This window comes from Scardinius erythrophthalmus, assembly GCF_964197995.2.
Source record: "Scardinius erythrophthalmus genome assembly, chromosome: 2".
Lineage (NCBI taxonomy): Eukaryota > Metazoa > Chordata > Actinopteri > Cypriniformes > Leuciscidae > Scardinius > Scardinius erythrophthalmus.
The window spans coordinates 20,399,250-20,425,629 of NC_138222.1; the positions used below are offsets into that span (position 1 = coordinate 20,399,250).

Genomic DNA, 26,380 nt, shown 5'->3' on the forward strand with positions numbered 1-26,380 from the left:
GTATTTTCCATATTTGTCTTGACAAATGAAACTTTGTTCCCAATCAATATCTCTTCCTATTTGTTTTTCTTTGGACGCTAGGCTTACAGCTTCCTCTGGATCCATGTTATCTCATCTGAAGGCAAATACATTTTTCACTACACTAGTCTGATTGGTTTCTGAGTGGATCACTACAATGTCCTCTGACATAAGCTGAGGGCTTTGCTATCTAACAAACTTATTAACGCTTTTAGCTATAGCAGACTGTAAAATAGGCTGCTGTGCAGCAAATAAATTAAAAACAATATTTCCATTACACATCTGCACAAAACTTAATTTACCTATTAGTAAGTAAGCTAGTAATTATGAAAGTAAATTAGCCTAGCTATACACTCACCTAAAGGATTATTAGGAACACCTGTTCAATTTCTTATTAACCTGTTAAGCTGCAACCCCACTTTTGAAAAATCCCCAGAAATGACATACCCAAACTGAAACAGATACAGTTCATGAACCCTTTGCACTAAAAGCACAAGTATGATCTCATTTGAAAGCTGACACCTGGCAGTTTATTATAAATGTAGAATTCATTATTGTCATAATGAAAAAAATTGTTATAAATAGCTTTAAAGTTTTGTAAAGTTATTAGAAATTTATTTTTATGAAACATCTTCATGAAAATAAAATTGAAGTTGACACTGTAGCAATCTAGAAATGCACTACAGCTAAAGCCACATGTCTAAACATTTTATGTTTAAAATCTGAAGATGATAAGTCTAAAACTCTGTATTTAGTTAATTTTTTTTCAAGATAGAAGCACCTAGAGCTAGCTAGCATGTTAGCTTAACACACCATCAATACATGACAATTTATGAGATTAAAACCATGTTTGTGCTCCAAACTTACTTTAAAACGCAAGTGAAGTGTTTTAAATAATCTTCTGTGATCTAATTTGACATCAGATAAAAAAATCAGACAGAAAATATACTATTTGATCATATTCTGCACGATGATGGTCTATATAGATTAGCATTACATTATAAATATAATCTATTATTATGAAAATACCTGGCATGGCTTGAAAAACACAGGTAACTCAAATATCATTGCAATCATGTTTATTGTCTTCAAAACATCTGTATCTGCATGTTTTAGCCCGATCTCTTGTTAGCTTTGTGTGTATCAGTGACGTCCTGGAATGTCACATGATTAGCTCTTCTTCATGTTCCATATATGGGTTATTATTGTGCATATAGCGCCCTCAGGCTATTGGTATGAATTGAAAACACAGTAAATGAGAGTGCCAAACGCTCATAAAGATTACATCTACGCATTTGGGTATAAATTCAATAAATATTATTCCTGTCTATAGAAATCTGATGTAAATCTATGAGAATCTATCAATATTTCTCCAGATATGCACATTTTTGAGCTAAAAGCCCTGAAGGACGTTGTTTTGTGAATCGCTGTCATGACGACAGCACGGGAGTTTTTTTATGAATGAAAGCGGCTGACGCGCATAATTCATATCAAAGGTATCGACTCATTTTTTCATTTCATAACTCCTGACAGAAATTAAGAAATAACTGTCGCTATAAGTTTCTCAGAATACAATAGTGGTCAAATACTGAAACTTGAGTCTTATATCTTTTTAATGATGTATAGTTTGTCAAGGTATAACATTAAATCTGATAGTAAATTTGAACTAAAAAAAAAAAAAACCGCTTCAGTGCGCGGGCGCACTGGCAACGGTTAACAGGTTAATGCAATTATCTAATCAACCAATCACATGGAAGTTGCTTCAATGCATTTAGGGGTGTGGTCCTGGTCAAGACAATCTCCTGAACTCCAAACTGAATGTCAGAATGGGAAAGAAAGGTGATTTAAGCAATTTTGAGCGTGGCATGGTTGTTGGTGCCAGACGGGCCGGTCTGAGTATTTCACAATCTGCTCAGTTACTGGGATTTTCACGCACAACCATTTCTAGGGTTTACAATGAATGGTGTGAAAAGGGAAAAACATCCAGTATGCGGCAGTCCTGTGGGCGAAAATGCCTTGTTGATGCTAGAGGTCAGAGGAGGATGGGCCGACTGATTCAAGCTGATAGAAGAGCAACTTTGACTGAAATAACCACTCGTTACAACCGAGGTATGCAGCAAAGCATTTGTGAAGCCACAACACGCACAACCTTGAGGCGGATGGGCTACAACAGCAGAAGACCCCACCGGGTACCACTCATCTCCACTACAAATAGGAAAAAGAGGCTACAATTTGCACGAGCTCACCAAAATTGGACAGTTGAAGACTGGAAAAATGTTGCCTGGTCTGATGAGTCTCGATTTCTGTTGAGACATTCAGATGGTAGAGTCAGAATTTGGCGTAAACAGAATGAGAACATGGATCCATCATGCCACTGTGCAGGGTGGTGGTGGTGGTGTAATGGTGTGGGGGATGTTTTCTTGGCACACTTTAGGCCCCTTAGTGCCAATTGGGCATCGTTTAAATGCCATGGCCTACCTGAGCATTGTTTCTGACCATGTCCATCCCTTTATGACCACCATGTACCCATCCTCTGATGGCTACTTCCAGCAGGATAATGCACCATGTCACAAAGCTCGAATCATTTCAAATTGGTTTCTTGAACAATGAGTTCACTGTACTAAAATGGCCCCCACAGTCACCAGATCTCAACCCAATAGAGCATCTTTGGGATGTGGTGGAAGGGGAGCTTCGTGCCCTGGATGTGCATCCCACAAATCTCCATCAACTGCAAGATGCTATCCTATCAATATGGGCCAACATTTCTAAAGAATAAGGGTGTCACGATTTCGATTTTAAATCGAAATCGATCGAAATTAATGCTCAATCTCGATTATCGAATCAAAAAATGGAATCGTCGATGCTGCCACGCCCCCATGTCACGGCAGCTCGGCTTGCCTGTAATAGGTAAAACTCCTTTTCTCGAGAATATTGAAGCCTTTATTTTAAAACACATTGCAGCTGCACAGCGAGAGCATCATATTTCGTCTGAGCGAGCTGATTGTCTGTGCTGCGGCAACTGCACGAACCTATGGCGAGTTAGCAGTGGCGTACGGTCCAATGGGAGCGCATGACGCCCTGCCAACCTCGAGCGCGCCAATTTGGACGTGGCTGGAGAGTATAATTCACAAAAAACTCGCCAAAGGATTTTAGGTTTAAATCGACTGAAGCGAAGTACCAGATATGAGCGAAATAGCACGGCAAGGCAAAGCAGTACTCGTTTCCTTATCTCTAAGGGAACCGAGGTTACGCAAGTAACCAAGTAGCCTACATTCCCTTACGAGAACGTTCTCTCGTACTGCGTTGCAAACGCTGTGGGAACCCAATTTAAAACGCCATGCTATTCGCCTGTGACTGCTCTGAGGAGTCCAGGGAGCCCCGGGACTATAATAGCCAGGTAATAGGTTATATTGTTTAAGTTTCCAATCGACTGAAGATATAAGTTATTGTTACATTATGTTGTTAATAAACGTTTTAAATTTGACAATGTAGTGTGTGGTATTGCGAACAAAGGTCAGATATTATTATATTGCATAAAAGTCTTAAAATGGCATAGCTTGTGCTTTCAATTTATTTTTTTTAAATTGAGAATCGAATCGAACCGTGACTTTAGAATCGAAAATGTAATCGATTCGAGGATTTGGAGAATCGTGACACCCTTACTAAAGAATGCTTTCAGCACCTTGTTGAATCAATGCCACGTAGAATTAAGGCAGTTCTGAAGGCGAAAGGGGGTCAAACACAGTATTAGTATGGTGTTCCTAATAATCCTTTAGGTGAGTGTATGTCTGGTAAGTATATAGCTAGTTGGAAAACAGTTTAGCTTACCTGTTTCTGGCAACATTTGATGGTAGAATGGTAGAATCTTGAGGTAAATGTTTGTGTTGACAAATAGATCAAGTTAATCTGTTGTGTGATTGTACTGTTGACACCTGCTGTGATCATCTTCTCTGGATCTGCTGCCTCAATCTACTGCCAAATCACAGCTGCGCTGACACAACAGTGCCCCTTGTGGTGTGATACTCTTGTGATATTTATTGATTATTATTTTTTAATGATCATGCTTGCACATAAGTTGGATTATATTGCACATTTGCCCAAAATTACAATAGGTAACATGGAAGAAAATGGAAGCACTTTGGGGAAAAAAATCCGCTTTTACCACTTTTAAGAATATAGTGTTAAAATGGACAAAAAAAAAAAACATTTTCTAAGCTGACAACCTGGCTAGAACACATGTTGAGGGGATAAATATTAATACTGGATAGGTTGTATACTTGTACCAAAAAGTGTCCGACAAAGTTTTAATATCAGTTTTGGCCCCCTGACTAGAAGGACCTTTACAACTCCCGCTGCCTCAGCAGAGCCCAGAACATTGGAAAAGACCACTCTCACCCTGGTTCCCACCTGTTTAAACTGCTGCCCTCTGGTAGGTGCTACAGATGCTTTAAGTCAAAGACCAATAGACTCAAGGACAGCTTTTTCCCCAGAGCTATAATTACACTGAACACACATATGCACTGAACACTTGGATGCACTGTCATCTTACTCAGTACAATATGTGTATTTATGTATCATATTTCTGTGCAATCTCCATTTCTTTATACCTTCAGTCTAGTACAGTCTTGTATTTCTGTGAAATATCTTCACTTTTTGTGCAAAGTTTTTTATATTCTCACTCAGAGCCAGAAGTCTACCTCATATTAGGGCATTAATCATTTTGACAAACTGTGGCTTATTATTATTATTACTCTTATATATATACAAGCAACTCTTTCTATGTTCTTTTTCTTTATTCTTTGTCTTAGCTTAAATATTTTATTTGTACATCACTTCGTATTATGTATAATTTGATTTATTTATTTTTATGTACCATGCACCTTATGCAGAAGCTCTGCAATTTTGTTGTATCTTGTGTACAATGACAATAAAGGAAATTATAATTCTAATTCTAATTCTGATTAATAATCTTCCTGATCAGTTTCATAATCTCAGCATCCCAGATAGCTTAGAAAAACTCGACATTGCGACAGTAACTTTTAACTCTCTCTTTTCCAGCACTTTAGACACAGTTGCTCCTTTGCGCTTAAAGAAGATTAAAGAAAATAGTCCAACGCCGTGGTACAATGAGCACACTCGGGCCCTTAAGAGAGCAGCCAGAAAAATGGAGTGCAACTGGAAGAAAACAAAACTAGAGATATTTAGCATTTCATGGAAAAAGAGCTTGATTGCATACAGAGAGAGGCCTTAAAAGCTGCTAGATCTGCTTATTTTTTAACCCTATTAGAAGAAAATAAACAAAACCGTAGGTATTTATTTGAAACAGTGGCTAAACTAACGAAAAATAAAGCTTCAAGCCCAGACGTTTCCAAGCAGCACAGCAGTAACGACTTTATGAACTTCTTCACTTAGAAGATTGATAATATCAGGGAGAAAATTATAACTATGCAACCGTCTACTACAGTATCGCACAGGCAGTGCATTGTAGTCTCCCTAAGGAAAAATTCGATTCATTCATTGTTATAGAAGAAGAATTCGCTTAACTCGTTAAATCATATAAATCGACAACATGTATGTTAGACCCTATACCGACTAAGCTACTGAAAGAGATGCTTCCAGAGGTCATAGATCCTCTTCTTAATATCATTAATCTTTGTCATTAGAATACGTACCAAAAACTTTTAAGCTGGCTATGAATAAAACACTTGTTAAAAAAACGCAACTTGATCGTACAGAATTAGTCAATTACAGGCCGATCTCGAATCTACCTTTTCTGTCAAAGATACTAGAAAATGCGGTATCCTCATGACTATGTTCCTTTTTAGAAAGAAATGATATCTGCGAGGATTTTCAGTCAGGATTTAGACTGTACCATAGTACTGAGACTGCTCTCATCAGAGTTACAAATGATTTGCTCTTATCATCCGATTATGGCTGTATCTCGCTATTAGTGTTACTCGATCTTATTGACTACAGCATTATTTTATAGTCTCAGAAGTATAACATAGTCTCGGAAGTTATGTTGGCATTAGTGGAATTGCATTAGCATGGTTTAAATCATACTTATCTGACCGTTATCATTTTGTAGCAGTAAATGAAGAAATGTCTTATCGATCAAAAGTTCAGTATGGCGTACCACAAGGCTCAGTACTAGGACCGTTGCTTTTCACTCTATACATGGTACTCTTGGGAGATATCATTAGGAAGCATGGAATTAGTTTTCACTTTTATGCTGATGATACTCAGCTCTATATTTCTTCACGCCCTGATGAGACTTACCAATTCACAAAAATAATGGAATGCATAGCTGATATAAAAAAACTGGATGACTAGTAATTTCCTACTACTTAATTCTGAAAAAACAGAGATTCTAATTATTGGACAAAAAACTTCCTCACTGTCAGGGTTTACAGAGGAAGCAGACAAGATGGTAAGTTTAACTCTTTTAATTGCAGAATGAACGGAGATGCAGGAAGATGGTGAGTAACAGCAACACAGAATAACAGTGAATGCTTAGCTGATTGGTAAAGTCTCTCTATTTCTCTCTCTCGTAGTTGACCCAGGATGGAAGGCTGAAGAGGAAGGCGAGCTGGCCGAAGGATGAGGATTAGCGTCAGGTAAGTATCCAGGTAAGTGTGTAGGGAGTCTGTGAGTCATGTAATGACGAGACCAGACAAGTGACTGCAGGGAGAGTGCACCTTATAAAGGGAGTGCTGGTGATGGGACACAGGTGACAGTGATTAGTAGTCTGGGGATAATGAACGGGTGACTGGATGAGAGGGCGGAGAAAGAGAATGAGTGGGCGGAGGTGATGATGAGCGTGGTGGTGGAGATGGAATCCTGACACTCACGTAATAACCTAGAATACTGTCTAACACATGATGGCTGCTCTGTCAAGTCTTCGTCGTCGGTTAGGAACCTGGGGGTGCTCTTTGATACCAATCTTTCATTTGAAATTCACGTGTCTAGTGTCTGTAAAAACGCATTTTTCCATCTTAAAAATATATATAAATTACGTCATATGCTCTCATTGACAAATGCGGAACAATTAGTTCATGCGTTCATGACATCAAGGCTAGATTATTGTAATGCTCTTATGGGTGGTTGCCCTGCACGAACCAGGAAGTATGACCATATTAGCCCGGTTCTGTCAGCACTGCATTGGCTCCCTATTAAACATTGTATACATTTTTTAATATTGCTGATTACTTACAAAGCACTAAATGGTTTAGCTCCGCAGTACTTGAGCGAGCTCTTAACGCATTATAGTCCTTCACGTCTATTGCGATCTCAAAATTCCGGCCAGTTGATAATACCTGGAGTATCAAAATCGACTGCTGGCAGTAGATCCTTTTCCTATTTAGCACCAAAACTTTGGAACAGTCTTCCTAACATTGTCCGGGAAGCAGACACACACTGTCAGTTCAAAGCTAGACTAAAAACACATCTCTTTGACCTAGCATACACGTAACGCATTATAGACTTCTATAATTCAATGTTAGGCTGCATAGATTAGGTCAGCCGGAACTGGGAACACTTCCCATAAATCCTGATGTACTCGTTACATTATAAGAAGAATGGCATCTACACTAATATTAGTCTCTCTGTTTATCCAGAGGTTTACCGCAGTCCGCCGGATCCAGGGCGTTTTTAGATCTGATGAAGGACTTGCGCCTGGATGCGATGACAGCGCAGCCCAGAAGTGTCAACTAGTCTCTCCCCTGTGAAGGCCTCCCTCCCCTCCCTTTACCTCTCTACAGATAAAGCGTTGTCGGGATAATTCCGGTTCGCGTGCCTATGCGGAAGCGATACAAATTCTGTATTATATATATATTATATATTATATTATATATATATAAAGGAGAAAAAGAAAAACATATTATGCATGAGGAAATGGCTGGGAAGACAAGGGGAGCAAGGACTGTGTGTTCTGCAAAGAGAGTTGGGGGTAAATAAATAATGTTGCAATGTGCTGCTGTTGCTGCTGGTCAAGCAAATGTTTGTGCTTTGTTTCTGTTCGATATAATTGTAAATATATCTATTAAAATACTGTGACTTATAACTCCTCCCCGAACTCCCCGCTGCTGTATCTTGCTCTCTCATTGGCTGTCGGTCATCGCCAATGTAGTTTTCAGTCAGAACACTTTTCACACAGCAGGATTTTGAATCGCCGACAGGTCCAGATATTTAGCATGCCAAATATCTCACGGGTGTCGGCGACTCGTCGGCGATTCTCTCAGATCGCGTCTTTGCTCATTCACACTGCATGATTGTCACTCACGTGAACGAGCACCGATTTGCCTGTGATTTCGGGCATTTGTCGGCGATTTCTCAAAACCTGTCGGTGAGCCAAAATCGGGGCTAAAATCGTGCAGTCTGAACTCAGCATAAGAGTTTTCTGTTAAAACGGTGTCATGTTAGCAGCCCCTAAGTTAATAACTAATGATCGTTGCGACGGAAGTGAATCAATCAAAACTAACTTTAGCTGGAGAATAACTTTATTCTAGAGCTGCTATAAAACCAAAACAATCTCTCTTACTTTATTTTTTACTTCTCTCCTATTACTCTCCTATTATCAATGTAAAGCCGCTTTGGAACAATCTACATTGTTAAAAGTGCTATATAAATGAAGATGACTTGACTTAGTGTGAAAGTGTTGAATATACTCCAACGATTTAATCGTGAGTAATGTAAAGTTATTTACTATGATTTATAACTGGTTAAATTTCACAACTTTAGTTAACTGCCAAGTAAAAGGGAAACAAGTGAGTATTTGAAATTGAGTCTTTATTCATTTTTTCTTGTTATGTTTACATTCTGTGATTTTACTGACTTCAGTTCAATTTCCCTACAATATACTATAATCTAGATGCACCCTAGCGGCAGCAAATTTTATTTTGCAGAGAGTGTCGTCTAGCAACTCTCCGTTGGCTTGCGAGCTGGAAAAACCAAACTCTAGTCAGGCCAATCACATCGTGTATAGAGTCGGTGGGCGGGCTTAATATAATGACAGTAGAGTTGTGACGGTTCCGCGTGAATTCCCTGCTACTTGAAAACAAAGAAGATGGCTGCTGCTGCTGGCGAACAGCGGTCTTTCGAATTGGCTTTGGCCGCGACTCTGGAAGACTTGGGGCCTAATTTTTAATAAGATTTAAGTATCAAACACTAAACGCAAGTAACTTTGTGGGCAGATCTCTGGCGCTGTTGCTTTTATACCAGCAGGATAAATGACTCTTGCGCCACTTTTATTTTTATTTTTTCACATCTTCATGGACACCACAATGATTTTCCTCATGTGGAATATTTTTCCTTGTAATTATGTATGGTTTGCAAAAATGGCAACTGCTGCGTCTGTGTGTAGATGAGAGAAGCAAAGTGTATGCGCGTTGTGCACACGCTACATTATGGCCAAGTACGCGCCCTTAAAGTAGCATCTGAACGCGCCACTGACTGGTCGGTGCCGGAATTGTTTTCTGGGACTGCAAAATAGCACCAGGGAACGTTTGCACCGGAATGTGCCTTCTCTTTCCGCTGAACCGCCCCCCGGGAGTGCACCCAGTCAGCAAATTACCTTTGGCACAGATGTGGGCCAGATAAACAGCTGAGCTGTGGCCCAGATTAGTTTGTGTTTGCCGGCCCAGATATGGCCCACATCTCCTTTGCCAGAACTGAACCAAAGGACTGCCATAAAGCATGAGCCAAATACTACAAATTCATGTGGCCCATGTGTGGGCCTGGTATGCAACTTTAGTATGGTTGAGTTCTGTTAAAATCTAACGGCCCTTATGTGGCCCACATGCAGCTGACAGTATTTAAAATCTTAACTCACAGGTAAATTAAACACTCAACAACAAATGTACTCAAAACTATTTATTTTGACAAGCATTTAAATAATTACAGCTAAAGTGTTGTACTTAATTACAGCAGTATTCAGTTGAAAACATTTCATAAAAATAAATATCATTACAGCAAGAGTTGAATAATAACAGTAGTATTCAGTTGAAAACATTTATCAAAATAAATATAATTACAGCAACAGAGTTGAATTTAATAATTACAGTAGTATTCAGTTGAAAACATTTAAGAAAACATAATTACAGCTACTCAGTTGTACTTATTTTAAGTAGAATTCAGTTGAAAACATTCAAGAATACAAATTAATAATATAAATAGCATTCAAAGCTAATTTTTTACACCAAAGTTCAAAACACTCGATCAAAGCTTGTATTAATGTTATGTTTAATTAGTCCAATGAGAGTAATACAAATAAATCACAGTTGGTAAAGAGAACTTTAAAGAGAAATTGAGAAAGTTAAAGCAAACTTGAAAGGTAAAGAGTTGAGAAGTGTGTTGATGTGCAGAGAAGTCTCCAATGAGGGTCGGCAATGTGTTGACCTTTTCCAGTAAGGGGATTCTGCCTGACTGCACCTGCAATAAAGAAGAATTTAAATAATGTTAGCAGCAATACAACCTGGAAGCTAGAGCTGCAGGATAATAAAAAAAATCATTAATATCCTTTAATATTTTAATTGCAATTATTAACAAATTAAACACCTCTGAATTACCAGTGTATGAAAGTTTTTTTTCCAGTAAATTTTCAAAAGGAATTGCAAATTGTATTTTTCAATATGTGGGCCAGAATTATACCGTAATTCCTTATGACAAATTATTTCGATTTTTAGAATACTTTTGCACCAACCGGTTAAAATTTACAGCACTGCATGTATTCTGCTTCTTTAAAAAAAAAAAAGACATGCACACTCTAATGTAAAAACACACCAACACAGATAGCATTAATGTCATGTTTTAGTCCGAAGACAGAGTCTACAAAAATAAGTGTTTTTACTAACACAAAATAAACTCAAGATAATCTGCAAGGATGCGAGACAATTTGGAAGCAGAAACACACAAACAATAATGGGCCAAGTACTGAATGCAAGGAGGAACATAAAGGGTTAGTTCGCCCAAAAATGAAAATTCTATCTGTAATTACCCTCAAGTTTTTCCAACTTTTGGGTTGTAAGTCAGAGCGTAGACTCACTATTGGCCGACGCTGGTCATGTGTGGGGGATGCTGGCCAGTCGTGAGCCTACGTTCTGACGTACAACACAGAAGCGCTGTGCTGTTACACTACGTTGAATAAAGTCTTTATTTTAGCTTGTTTTGCGCACAAAAAGTATTTTCGACACATGATAAACTTAAGGTTCAGTTCTTGGACTATTTTAACAATGTCTTTACTAACTTTCTGGGCTGGCAAGTTTCAATAACAGAGAAGGCCTATGGAGGAGTGAGACAGCTCTCAGATTTCATCATAAATATCTTAATTTGTGTTCCGAAGATGAACGAAGGTCTTACGGGGGTGGAACAACATGGGTGAGTAATTACTGACAGAATTTTCATTTTTGGGTAAACTAACCTTTTAAATACACAGTGATAATGAACTAAATACAGATAGTTGTAGGCATGCGCTGGTATGAGACTTTGACAGAATGATAATCTTATATTGTGATTACAGCTTTAAAATGTATGATTGAAACAATATGATTCGCAATATATAAAAAATAACTTTCTTTAAAAAACAAAACATAAAACTTCTAAATAAAAAAATGCAGTCACTTAAGTGAGCCACGGATGTGATCAGGTAATGACAAAAAAAGTTGTTTGGTTCGATACTGAGATAACAGAAATAAAAATACAATGTTCTGTAAAGCGGTTTTGAAAAGTTGTGAATTGTGCAAAGTGCAATACAAATAAAAGTGACTTCTAAAAAAGGTCTCACCAATGACAATTTCCTTTACGACCAGGCGTTGGACACCAATCTTCCCATTGACTTCTCTCCAATTCATAACGTGCCACAGCAGTTGTAAAAGTGCCTTTCAGCACTCTCCACATGGTGTTATCCAGGTCAAAGCCACCAACCAAACCCAGATAGGTAATCTGATAGGAAAAAAAAACATTCTGTAAGTGGTTGAAATATGCATTTAAATAGACCACCCTAAAATGAAAGTGCTTTTATATTCAAAAATGAACTATAAACTATTATTTACTCCATCTGAAACCATATTTTCTAGGTTTTTAATATGGAAATTATTGTCATTGCCCCACCCATACCACACATTAGGGCTGGGTGGTATGACAGTATACCATAGCATGGTATATAAACTATATCGTGAGAAATTAGAGTAATTATAAAAATGTCCTGCCTCCTCCAAGCTTTATAATGGCAGTGAATGGCTGCTCAATTAATTGATAGTTAACAGAAATACAGCAATTCATTGTTTGTTCATGTTAGTTCACAGTGCACACTAAAGTTAACAAGTACAATTTTTTATATTGAATGTGTTAGTAAATGTTGAAATTAACATTAACACATATTAATATATGCAGTAGAAGTGCAGTTCATTATTAGTTCATGTTAATGTTCAGGTATTGTATCGAAAGTCATAATTTTGGTATTGTGACTTGACACTAATAGCCTAACGTTAACATTACAACCTTAAATTTTAAGAGGGAAAGGTCATGAGAAAAAGTCTTGGTTGAATATCATTTCAGAGTTAAATAAAGATACATACAATAATGCACACGTATTAATGTGTTTATTCTTGGCATTTTTATATTATTATGATTAGTTGAATGATTGTGAACACAAATTAGGACCGACATTGGACCGCGTCGCCTTAATTCACAAATAGGCTACTACACAATGACAAACTATACTATTTTATTGTGTACGACAGTGAGCTGTTGATTTATAAACAAAAACATCTTAATTTAAAACGGCAAACCAGCGAACTGCTATAGCCTAAGTTAACGGTTAAGTTACATTAAACTTTATTGTAAATTATAGCAGTAAACTGAGGAAAATATTAGCTAGTTCAACCCCTTCCTCGATGGAACGAATAACTAAATGCATAATAACATGCAATATTGACACATAATGCTGCATATTTCATTTATATGACTTTAAAATGCCAAAACATCACTTACCTGAATGTACACAGTCGTGAGGAAAGCAGAGTAAAAGGCTTCAGCTGGCCAGCGTCGCAGTCAAACTCGCGCCGTAGTCTCACTCCACCAATAGGAGGGAAGATGCATAGCAACCTGAGGTGTGGAACGGCGGATGTTTGCCGCACTTGATTTCAGGATTCCTGTGTTTTTCCACTTATAAGCCAAATGTTTACCACAAGTCGGTGTTTCTCACTGTGTGCCATAGCTCAACCACATATGGTCCTCATGTGTTCGTTGTTATCTGGGCCATATACCTCAAAATCAGTTGTGAACCAAGAGAGCATTTCCCGCAGATTTTAAAGTTATGGCAAAACAAATATGGCTACGATTTGGCCCATATCTGTTCAGCCATGCCACATCTAGGCCATATGTGCCAGATAATACCCACATGTGGCCCACATGTAATTGCTATCTGGGCAAGTTCATTCCCTAATTTACCGACGTGCGTCTGTCAATGGAAAAGTCCACTGTGCGTCGGGTGCAAAATAGAAATGATACATGCATCGATGTACAAAGTCAATTGCGCTGGGTGCAAGATAGGGCCCTTGGAGTTAAGCTTTTCTTTGAGAAAAGAACAAAGAACGGCACTGAAGTCATTCTTAAAAAAGGAAGATATGTTCGGAGTTTTGCCGACCGGATACAGCAAAAGTTGAATCTATCAACTAGCTCTGCTGGTGGGAAAACGCTCTGGCTGGTTGTAGCGCTATCCTATTGCGTGCAGAGGGAATTTGAAAGACAACCGTTTATCCCGCCCCTCAGATTGAGCCCTGCCAATGGTGTGTTCCCAGACCCAACATCTTGATGTGGGTCTGGCTTGTCAGGCTAGGTAACCAATGCAGCGATCTTAATAATCTAGAATAGACCATCTCTATTCTGTCCAAGATTTTAGTTTGAACACCATAATAGAGTGAGTTGCAATAGTCTAATCTCGAGAAGATAAACGCATGAATAACCTTTTACAGATCTTTCCGGGATTAAAAAAAGGCTTAACCTTAGAAATCACTCTCAGTTGGAAAAAAAATCATTGACAACTTAGGCTAATTGATCTGTTTGTCAAATTTCAGAACACTATCACAAACCACACCATATCCATTGCCATGCCAATCTCTGTTACTATACCAATCTCCCGAGAGTTGCCATGACAGAATTACCTAGTTGTGGCATGAAACTCTTGATGGCGCAGGCTGATAGGTCTTTAACTCATTTGGTAGCAATCACATCATTAACTACATAGCACAGCTGATTGGTTGCTGTTGCATCAGCGACCAATGAGCGGCAGGTCAACATTCAATTCTGCAACATTCTGGATGGCGCTTCAGAAACCCTCCACCTTCCCCAGCTAAATCTGCTACGGGGGTTAAATCATGTATGTTACATGTGCAGCAGCAGCAGCATGTCTTACATGCTCACATCAATGTCTGTGAATGTATTGGCAGTAGCAAGCCTCGGTAGCAGATCTATTCCACATAGACCAAATACATTAACATTGCCACATCCATTACCATGCCATTCTCTATTATTATACCAATCTCTCGTCATGTTGTCATGACAGAACTTAATATGCTGCATATAGTCTACACTGGACGCGACAAAGTGCAAATTGATTTGCAAATCCAATTGTTCTTAGTGTCAGAAGTAGCGCAGAGGCTTTGGTGTACGTCAGAAACGAAACGAAACGAGGCATCAGTATACTGTCAGGGATTTTGTGTGTTGCATCACGTCCTGTCTGGTGTAGGCAGAGTATCAGTTAAACTGAAACATTAAAAATATAAACAGCTTACCAAATTTAGTGTGAAGGCTGTGCCTGTTTTTCCATCAGTTTAACTGCTTTACCATCTCTGGTATTCTTGATTTTTACCAGCCACCCGACCATTTTGTTTTCAGTTGTTTTTTGCTCAAAAGCACTTGAGTGAAACAGCTCTAAATGTGAGATTTAATAGCAAAGCTTGAGTGATTGACTAGAGGGGGAAATTTGATTAATCTCCCAGCTAATTATTGGCTATGGTTACGGCAGATTTGGCGCAACTGAATTAAAGCAAAATTCTTGAGCTTATGTGAAATTAGGTAAACGTAGGGGGGCGCATGTCCTAAAAGGTTGAAAACCCCTGCAATATATGGCTGGAATAAACTAGTATTTTCACTTGCTGTTGTGTAGCGTTTACTACAAAGATTATTGAGTGGAACTCTGAGTGGAGGCGGGGCTAATTTGCTTATTCATGGATCCATGTATACCAAATGAAGCAAGGGTGTAGAGTTATATTCAAGCAATTTTAAGGCATGGAAAATTTTTTCCCCTTCTTAATGAGCCATGCAATTCAAATTACTTCCCATAAAATGGTCAGATGGAATATCGCATACACATTGTATTTCTGTGTGTTTTAATTCACATATTGTTTATTTATTTATTTATTTATTTATATTATTTTAAGAATAGTCTTATGAGTAGGTTTATGATGTTAGTCATGGAGCGGCATGGTGGCTCGGTGGAACTGTTGCCTCAGCAAAAAGGCCCCCAGTTCAAGTCCCAGCAGAGCCAGGAGGCCTTTCTCAGTAGGTTTCCAAATCCAAAATCCCACAATCCAAAAACATGCAGTATAGGTGAATTTGAGACACTATATTGTCAGTAGGTGTGAATAAGACTGTGGATGTGTGTGTGTTCTGTGATGGACTGCCTTGGGTTTCCCCCCATATATGCCTGATATGCTGGAAAATGCTCCAGCATTCCCCGGTGACCCTGCAGAGGATAAAGCATGAAACACAAGCAGAACAAATTTTGGTGTAAATCATTGGTAAAGCTGTTCTGACCTAAATTTTCAGAATCATGAAAATTTTAGTATTTTCAAAATGTGCACGTGCATAAAACAGCTGGGAGTTGAAAACTGTTCAACTTTTGGTAAAACACACCGACCAACAATCCTACTTGTACAATGACTCAACAACAATTGAGAAGTTAATCGCTGGTTACGGAATTTTTATATTCAGTAAAATTCTTCAAAATTAGATTCTAGTAACACATTAGTTCTTGGCATTTCGTATCAGCATAGCAACTAAAACGTCTCAGCTGGAAAAACGATGCGCTTCCAAAGTGCTCTCAAACGTCACCAGCTGGCCGTTATCAGAAGAGCGACTGGCATTGTTTTTAGCTGGCTAAAACTGCTGTGACGGACACACATTAATTGAATATTTATAGTTAGGCAAATGGTCACTTATGTTTACGAAAGTTTCAAGAATGAGACCCAATATTCAAGTTTAAATGTAAGGGTAATGGCACATAATACAAGAGCACAAATCCAAAGTAAATGAAAAAGAAATACCTATGATCTGTGTTTGGCTAAGTTCGTTGCTGAGAACAAATCCAAAGTAAACGAGTGAGAAATACCTATGATCTGTGTTTGGCTAAGTGCACTGCTGAGATCAAATCAATTCTTTTCACATCATAACAGAGCAGTGTGTGAACGCCTCTTTGTCAGTTAGACAACCTCTTTAAACTTCTAACTGATACAAAACAAATGCAAAAAAAGAGGGAAGTGCAAGCCTTCTTTGGAGTGTATGGTTTTTATTTTCATGCTTGCTGTTGTGTTTGTATTGTGCCATTGTTATGCTGTTTGTCCCCAGGGACTACCTGGTCTACCCACCCTGGCTGCATTACACAGCAATCAAATCCTGACTGTGAAGGTTTGTTGGCTCGGCCAAATGGCCCAGGCAGACTCTATGGATTATACACACACTGAGAAATATGAACAGAGCATTTGTCCCCTGTGCCTATGCAGTGACAGACTTGGCCCAAACACAGTTGTGTCTGATAAATCCATTCCAACCAATCAAAAAATACTTTCACCCATTATGACCCTCTCTCCAAGTTCCAGGTTTGTCATTATTATGCAGTGTGGTGACAGGAATAATGCATTCACAGCAGAGCAACTGTTTATTTCCCCTAATAAACCAGTGATGCGTGATTAATTATAAAAAAGATTAATATGTCTAGCCACCAAATATTCTGACCACTGTGTGCTTGTATTCTATGAATGGAATAACTCAAAATAGACGTATTAAATGCTAAACTAAAGTAGCGAGATTCGGAGCTGGTATCTTTGGTTCACCACAAATCCACCCTTTCCCGATATTTAAATCTATAGTGACACAATTATTTGCGTCCTCTTACTAGTGCCCCCTTGAGATAGCTTGACTTTGTAAACATCTCATTTAGAGTCCACGGACAGAGACAAATAAATCTACATGATGGGTTTCAGTGTTTGCAATTCCTGGAGTCTGCCCTGGCTTCAAAGAAAACTGTGATGACAGTGCTTTCAGTGAGTAGAAGTTGACATGTTTCTTCGGACTGGCTCTGTCAGAGTAGGTGTCATAGCACCCATGAGGTGGTAATTACAGCCTTTGCTGCCAAAGGCAGTTGAGACTTTCATTGCTGGCACCATGGAAAATGTCAATTTTTACTAATGCATGAAGGCACTGGATTGGGTCCTCTGACTCATTTACTTTAATCTAATCAATTTTTGTACCTTTTTTTCCTTTCCCCTTCCTCTTTCCGGGACCCCATGCAACTCTCCTCTCCAACTTCTCTTAACTTTGATCTCCGACCTCTTTTGACCTCACACTCCTGCTCAGATGGTCTTCCCTAAGATAAATCATGGCTTTCTTTCTGCTGATCAACAACTCATTAAACGTCGACTCATTAAGGTAGTGCTTGTCCTCATTCTGTTCTCTCTCACACTGCTCCGTCAGACTGGGCTTCTTATCTTTGGCCCATCATTTGCTCTCCATTCTTCTGTTTTTACCTCAGTCCTTAGCTAGACTAGTGACAAACTATTAAAATGAATTACATTAGTGTTTGCTAGTAAAAAAAAAAAAGTCTAAATGAAGATATTGTGACAAAATCAATTATTATTTAAGAGAATGATTTAATTTCTACTTTAAGTTTAAATCATATTAATAATTATTTTTATGTAATTAAAAACACTAAATCATTTTGTTAAATTGACAGTATATACTTTATATATTATATATTCATAAATACAGTATATAATACTGCAAAAAAAAGGAGGCTCTGAGTTCTGTTATCCAAGCCATCTTTGTGGTGAGTGACCGCATACTAATTACAATGTATAAGTTGTCTGTCAACAGAGAAAAAATACAGAATAAGGAAACTGAAAGCACAAGTATAAATCACAAATGTTATTGTACTAATTAATACGGCCAGATGATTCTTTCTGTTCCCCATTACAACCAGCGCAAGTGCTTAACATGAATGAAAAGTAAGTGTTCATACTCAGTCTAGGCAGGGTTAGAAATAATCTGGAGATAATTAGAAGCAATAATGCTGCAAAAATGTGAATTTTCACAGTAGAACTGAACTGTATCATAACTGATTGGATTAATACAGAGATCAAATATTACATCTGCTGCCATATGCTAAAATTGTTTGATTTAATGCTGTGAGATAGGGCTGGGTGGTATGACAGTATATATCGGGACCATGGTATAAAGTGTCTGTCGTTAGAGATTTCACTATATCGTTCATTTTGCAGTATGTAAATATATCCATGTAGCACAGTACTACTTAAAGTTATATATGCATAAGAGCGATACTACTTAAAGTTATATACGCTTAAGAGTGATAAAGAAACATGCATGAATGAGAAAATATAGAGTCGGACTTGCTTGATGTTGAGCGCAATAACCTTTGAAAAATAACTCAATGCGGTTGGTGCTCATGCTGACTGACACAGCTGAAGCACGCACACAGAAAGCCGCCTCTCTTAGAAACCGCATGCAATCACAAATTCGGAACATCACTCACTGCTCTTGACTGAATCACTTTTGTATCTTTAATAAGAATCAGTTTATATTTGATTCATACAGTGAAGACTATGCAGTTTTAAGTTATACATTTAATTATTAAATTAAATTAAATTATTAAATTATTATGTTGTATTTCTTAGTACATGTTAAATAAACTTTCTGTAGCTGAAAAATGTAAAGTTTATTTAACTTGTATCTTTGGTCTATTGTATTTGTCCTACTGTTTGTAATTCCCTTCTTTGTTCTTATTTTTAATAAGAAAAATAAAATAAAAATATCTATATTGAGATATGTATCGGTATCGGTATCAGTATCGTAAAATAAAATTTCTCAAACCGTGAAATAAGATTTTGGTCATATCGCCCACCCCTACTGTGAGATAAGAGAATTTCTTCAAGATTCTCTTTGTTAGCTTATCAATGACCTTTCAATCTGTTTCTCCCTTTCACTGTTTACAAACAACGTTAATGTATGTTATATTCATTGACTTTGACTAATAATGTTTGATGTATGTATATTATTACTTACACAGGGTGACCAGGGTCAAGCAGGGCCCCCAGGACCTCCTGGGCCTCCAGGCCCCCCAGGTCCCAGAGGACCCCCAGGGGACACAGGCAAAGATGGTCCTCGGGGAGTTCCAGGGCTCCCAGTAAGTATCTCTAAATTCAAAACCTATCAAAATGTTAGCAGTTGGAGGTTTGGCATGATAATGCAGTGACCCATATGGCTCTGGAAACAATGGCTTCTGTTGAAGGATCTTGTTTTCACACTTAGTCCGTTTTTTACCAATAGATATCCATTACTTACGTAACCTTTTTTATTTGTGAATATATTTACATACATTTCGACTGGGAAAAAAACAACTAATAAAAACTCGGTGAGTGTTCTAGCGCAATTTTCTCACCTCATGGGATCACAACACTAAGAGATAGTAAATCTTTTCCTGGATTTTTTTTTGTGCGTTCCCGAGATTAGACCTTCCTTAATGTAATGCCGAAAACCTGAAGTCTCTAGGTGGTCTGGTTGAGGAGTAGATAGATGTGCAAGATTGGTGCGCACAGACGCACAGAACAGAAATCATGAGTTAACAAGCGCAATTCCCGGGGTAAAATTGCGCTAAAAAAAAAAGACAGAGAAAACTATTATCCACCAACATATGACCCCACCAGGACCTTCACTTGTTTGTTTGGACCAAGGCAAGAGTGTAAAAATATTAGGTGCAGCTCCCTTTTGAGGGAATTTCAATGCTGCGTCATTGTGTTGATGCTATGGGAAAGTCTTCAGCGTGTGCCAGTGAGTCATGAGGTTGTGGAAATCCCATGTTTTGGGGAAAGTCGAGGGCTATCTCTCTCCCACCGCGGGGTCATCTTTAAAAAAGACTGCCTTGCCTTCAAGGCCATGTTGTATCACATGTACTTTGGTTGTCAAGGCTTATGAAGCAGAGGGTCAGGCCTACCAGCCTGGCCTGCTGAAGGATCTGGATTTTTGCTGGATGCCCCTGTCTGGCCTATTCGGAGACATGGTCAATACAAGTTGATAGGTTTCAGGCAGCCAAAAAGCAACCCGAGGCATTCCAGCAGCCTACAGCCTCAACCTCCTGGGCTGAGCTCTTGGAGAGTAGAACAGAAGGCCAGTGTGGAAGCTTTTGTCCCCCTTGCAAAGGGCCAAGGGCCTAGGCGCTGCACACAATCCCAGCCTTTTGGGTCTAAAAGCAGATCTCAGCACAGTCATTGCTGCCTGGGCGTCTCCACTCGTCTCCACAAGATTACCAAACTGATTCTCCTTTCAGAGAGTTTGACAATTTCTGCTGAACCTCTCTCCTTGGGTTCTGCGAACTATAGAAAAAGGCTACAGAATTCAGATAAAGTCTCGTCCTCCTCTTTTCAATGGCTTGCTCCCAACTACGGCGAAACAAGATCAGATTCTGTTGTTAACACAGGAGTTACGTACTCTTTTGGACAAAGGGACCATAAAACATATTCCCCTCCCAATGAGAGTCTCAGGTTTTTACAGCCTTTATTTTCTGGTTCTCAAGAAGGATGGAGGGTTGCGTCCCATCCTCAATCTAAGTCTTTTGAACCGTATTCTGCAGACTTACAAGTTCAAGATGTTAATGTTGAAGCTTATTGTGCCTCAAATTCAATCTGAGGATTGGCTTGAAGGACACCTACTTTCATATAGAGATATACCTGTGCACATTAAGTTTAGGGGCAAAGTTTAGCAATATCAGGTTCCTTTCAGCCTGGCCTTGTCTCCTTGCAACTTCACCAAATGCATGGATTCAGCTCTGGCTCCATTTTGACTCCTGGGCATATGTGTACTAAATTACATAAACGACTGGCTAATATTGGCTCGAAAGAGTTGGTGGTCCGGCATTGCGACGTCGTCTTCACTCATCTAAGGTGCTTGGGTTTAAGATTAAACCAGAAGAAAAATATTTTTTCTCCAAATTAGACGACTGCTTCTCTCAGCGTAGTTTGGTGCTTGACTACGATGCAGGCACAGATGTCTCCTTTTTGAGTAGAGTCTATTCTCGCCATGGTGGGCTGGGCAGCTTAAAACTAGGTCAGGAGATTTCTGTCCATCAATGCCAGACCTTGTTGGGTCTGATGTCCGCTGCCACCAACATAATACAGTTGGGCATGCTGCACATGAGGCCCTTCCAGTGGTGGTTCAAGAACAAGTGGTTCCACCCTCTATTACATGCACATTACACGGAAGGGGGGATCTCCTCAATCACCACCAATGTGCAGTATCAAACTGGATGATGCGACGGCAGTCATAGTGCACCAGAACACCCACCACAAACCAGTTTATTGGTGGAGAGGAGACAAAGTGTTCATGCTTCATGCCAGTCATATATATGGGGATGATTAGGAGGCCATGATGGTGGACAGAGGCCAATGGGCAAATTATATTTAATTTGATATTTGATATATTTGATATATTTACATTTACATTAATTCATCTTGCAGACACTTTTATCCAAAGCAACTTACAAATTAGGAATACAGCATGCAATTCATCGTGACGAGGCAGATAAACACAAGTCATTGCTTAGTGTAGCATAAGCTAGAAAAGAGAGGGATTAAAGGAAAGTGAAAGCATAGATTTTTTTTTTATGATGAAGTTTTCAGCTGTCTTTTAAATATTGTCAGGCATTACACTAGCAAGGAACAGTGAACGAAAATGTTCTGGTGATTTTGTGCCTCTCTGTGATGGTACCTGGTAGGGGTGTGATGTGTGCTAGCCAGAAGAGCATTGCAGTATTGCTGGGGTTAAACCCCTACTCTTTTTTCGAAGGACATCCTGGGATTTTACATGAGAGTCAGGACCTTCTGTCCATTCGTAATGCTTTTGCTTAATGATACCATTCTTAATGATATCATCCCCTCTACTCAGATACTTTATGCTCTTAAGGGGGCATTTTTGGGTGGAGTAATCTGTGTTTCACCGCTACCAAACAGACTATATCACATTGTGTTTTGGATGCGGTTACAAGTCACACGGTATCGCTTCGCCTCCAGCCGTCAGAGGCCATTCTACTCCGAGTGTGGCTGCCTCAAAGGCATTGATGAGGTGCGCCTTTGTAAGGTGTTTGTGCTGTGGCAGGCTAGTCCTCTCCGCACAAATTCATTAGGTTTTACAGTGTGGATGTGAATTCAACCCCTGGATCGCAAACCCTTTTGGGTTAATTCATTCCTGTAACTACAGTTTTGTGCTTGTGTATACTTTTCATAACCTGTGGTGCAGGCATTCATTCAGTATGACATAGTGGATGTTAATGTCCCTATAGTTTCAACACAATGAGGTAGCATTGACGTTCCCTCGAAAGGGAACATCTCAGGGTTAAGTACGTAATTAAGTAAACTCTTATTAACGAATTAGTAAGTAATAGCACACAGATTTAAGTGGTAGTTCACTATTAACTAATCAATAACTACAATTTTTTAATACTTCCCAGAGTACTACTGAATTTTTTACATATTTAAGTGGTAGTTCACTAATAACTAATCAATAACTACAATTTTTTAATACTTCCCAGAGAAATAATGAAAAAAATTCACAATTCATGCAAAACTTAATAACTAATGCAGGAAAAATTACTAGCACTAGATTAACATTACTGCTAGATACTGTACACTAATTATCAATATGTAGTAGTGTAGCAGACTTATGATTTGGGAAAGCTGTCAATAATAAGCCTATGCACTGCTGTCTTTTAGAGAACTATTCATAAACTAAAGAATTGTTTTTATAAATGCACATGTCTGGAACACTTACCCTGTGGCCGATTTTCCAGCATTCCTCTGGACTGGCTTTGAATAACTAGACTCATCATGGTGAGTACTGGAACATACTGAGTCATCAGCCATCCAAATACCAGTTATTTTATTATTTAACCTACCTCTCAAAATTGTTTTTATGTATGTATCTTTGTTCATATGTATATATATATATATAAAAATATGTGTGTGTATATATATCCTGTGAATGATTAGATGATTCTACCCTTTCGGGTTGGCTCTTCATTAGTAACTACAGCATGGAATCATGATAACTAGTAATGACTCAAGTGTTAATGCATACTTTTATAGGACTTACAAATTATTTGGATCTGTATTCTAAAGTGAAGATCATGTTAACTAACTAGTAATGACTCAAGTGTTACTACATACCTCTATAGGAACTACTAATTATTTGGATCCGTATTCTAAAGTCAAGATCATGTTAACTAACTAGTAATGACTCAAGTGTTACTACATACCCCTATAGGAACTACTAATTATTTGGATCCGTATTCTAAAGTGAAGATCATGTTAACTAACTAGTAATGACTCAAGTGTCTCAAATGACTCAAGCTATAATAAAATAACTGGTATTTGGATGGCTGATGACTCAGTATGTTCCAGTACTCACCATGATGAGTCTAGTTATTCAAAGCCAGTCCAGAGGAATGCCGGAAAATCGGCCACAGGGTAAGTGTTCCAGACAAGTGCATTTATAAAAACAATTCTTTAGTTTATGAATAGTTCTCTAAAAGACAGCAGTGCATAGGCTAATTATTGACAGCTTTCCCAAATCATAAGTCTGCTACGCTATTACATATTTATAATTAGTGTACAGTATCTAGCAGTAATGTTAATCTAGTGCTAGTAATTTGTCCTGCATTCGTTATTAATTAGTTTTGCATGAATTGTGATTTTTTTTTCATTATTTCTCTGGGAAGTATTGAAAAATAGTAGTTATTGATTAGTTATTAGTGAACTACCACTTAAATCTGTAAAAAAATTCAGTAGTTCTCTGTGAAGTATTAAAAAATAGTAGTTATTGATTAGTTAATAGTGAACTACCACTTAAATCTGTGTGCTATTACTTACTTATTCGTTAATCAGAGTTACTTGTTAGTTAATTGTAGTTACTAGATTGTTAATATTGTGTTACTCATTTGTTCCTGTGTAGTTATTCATTAACGAAGGATCCGTATTTTAAAGTGTTACCAATATATGTTGTGTCCCTCACAGGGAGACCCTGGAAATCCAGGGGAGATCGGACAAATGGTAAGTGTCTTATGTATTTACAGCTGCAAACATCATAGCCTCTTCAATACAGTTAAAGGCAATGCTAGATTTAGTATATCTAATATCTAATGATGGCAATTTCCCTCCTCCTTAATCTGCAAAATGTGTTTAATCAGAGAAAAATTAGACCATCATACTTTTGACAAAAACTGAAGTACTTATTTTTTTTACAACATTTGCACGAAATGTGACTCTACCCTGCTGAAAAATCTAGCATTGCTGATCACCAGCATAAAGTATGTCTTGCATGCTTGGACCAACATGGAATGCTGGTTGCTGGTTGGCTGGTTACCAGCATGGGAGGTGGATGTGCTGGTAGACCAGCTACACCAGCTCAGTTTTGCTTGAGAACAGCATGACTATTATGGTCCCCCAGCACTATACCAGCTCTAAGCAGCATTAACCAGCTTGAATCAATTAACAAAAATGTATCAGTTAATCAAAAAAATTTCATATTTACAAAATGCAATTATGTTGGTGAGTGAAAACATTAGAAAACTTTTCTTTGTACATTTGTCAGTTAAAAAAAGGTCAAAGAGAATTAGCAAATCAAAGATTGATGATTTTATTGCATTTTACAAAATGTCCCAACTTTTCTGGAAATGGGGTTGTAGTTATCGTTATAGTTATCTTTATAGTTATCATTCTTGGTGTGAACAGGCCTTAATGGTCGAAGAGATGGCACATCTTGAGTCTTACTAGGAAAATCACGAGTTAACGCAAAAGGTTGTTTGATTCCCAGGACAGAGATCCAAAACAGACTTTCTTCTTTTAAGACCTCTAAATGTGACCTCTGGAACGCAGGACTAAAATCCTCTTTAAAACCACAGAGACTGCCTTTACATATCAAAATGCATCAGATCATTCCAAAATTATGCTAGATGGGCTTATAATAAAGCATCATTTCATTACATAATTTTACATTAGATCTGTAACCCACACATTAGACTATAATGTTGTAATCACTCATTGGGCCCTATTTTAACGATCTGAAACGCAAGTATCAAGTGCAAAACGCAAGTAACTTTGTGGGCGGGTCTTGGGCGCTGTTGCTATTATACCGGCGGGATAAATTACTCTTGCGCCCGACGCAAATCTAAAATGGGTTGGTCTGAAGTAGCTTCATTATTCATAGGTGTGGTTTGGGCGTAACGTGAAATAAACCAATCAGAGCGACATCTCACATTTCCTTTAAGAGCAGACGCGCTTTTTCCATAGCGGATTGCTATTATAACGGCGGATTTGCCAGGTGCGAGCCAGGAGAGGCCGAGGAGAGCAACGTTCTCGTCACGGCCGTAAAAGAGAGAAAAGTGACATTGGGGATGGAGAAACACACCCAAATTAGCTTCGGTTAAACAGGCGTATAATAATTTGGGTAAATGTGTAAGCTAGATGTATACTTTTATAATAAACTATCTATCTATCTATCTATCTATCTATCTATCTATTGTAATAATGTATGATTGCAAAAATGAAAACTGCTGCTTCTGTGTAGATAAGATAATCAAAGTGTATGCGCGTTGTGCACACGCTACATTGATTATGGCCAAGCATGCGCCCTTAAAATAGCATATGAATAACATGCGTAACGCGCCACTGACTTTAAACATTTTTTTTCCTGTCAGTGTCGGAATTGTTTTCTAAACCTGCAAAATAGCATAAGGGAACGTTTGCGCCGGAAAACACGCCTCCTCTTTGCGCTGAACCGCCCCCGGGAGCGCAAATGCTTTTGCAAGTTTACCGACGTGTGTCTGTGGAGGGAAAAGTCCGCTGTGCGCGGGTGCAAAATAGGAATGATACATGCGTCGGTGTACAAAGTCAATTGCGCTGGGTGCAAGATAGGGCCCATTGTTTATATCCTTTTTAATAACAATTTAATAGTTCATGGGATTTATAGAGTGCTTGGTATCTGTGTCAATGATTTCTTATTTCTCGAATTATGGTATGGATCAAAT

The 26,380-nt window shown here is 38.4% G+C and overlaps 1 protein-coding gene across 1 annotated transcript in view; it reads left to right on the forward strand.

The window, feature by feature from the left end:
* Positions 1-26,380, forward strand: part of col25a1 (collagen type XXV alpha 1 chain) — a gene marked incomplete at its 3' end in the record, with an annotated part of 949,643 nt that overhangs the window by 706,749 nt on the left and 216,514 nt on the right. The window contains exons 7-9 of the mRNA XM_081359232.1: positions 17,650-17,721; positions 19,376-19,492; positions 24,369-24,404. Coding sequence (XP_081215358.1) covers positions 17,650-17,721; positions 19,376-19,492; positions 24,369-24,404 — 225 coding nt within the window. The remainder of the gene's footprint in view (positions 1-17,649; positions 17,722-19,375; positions 19,493-24,368; positions 24,405-26,380) is intronic.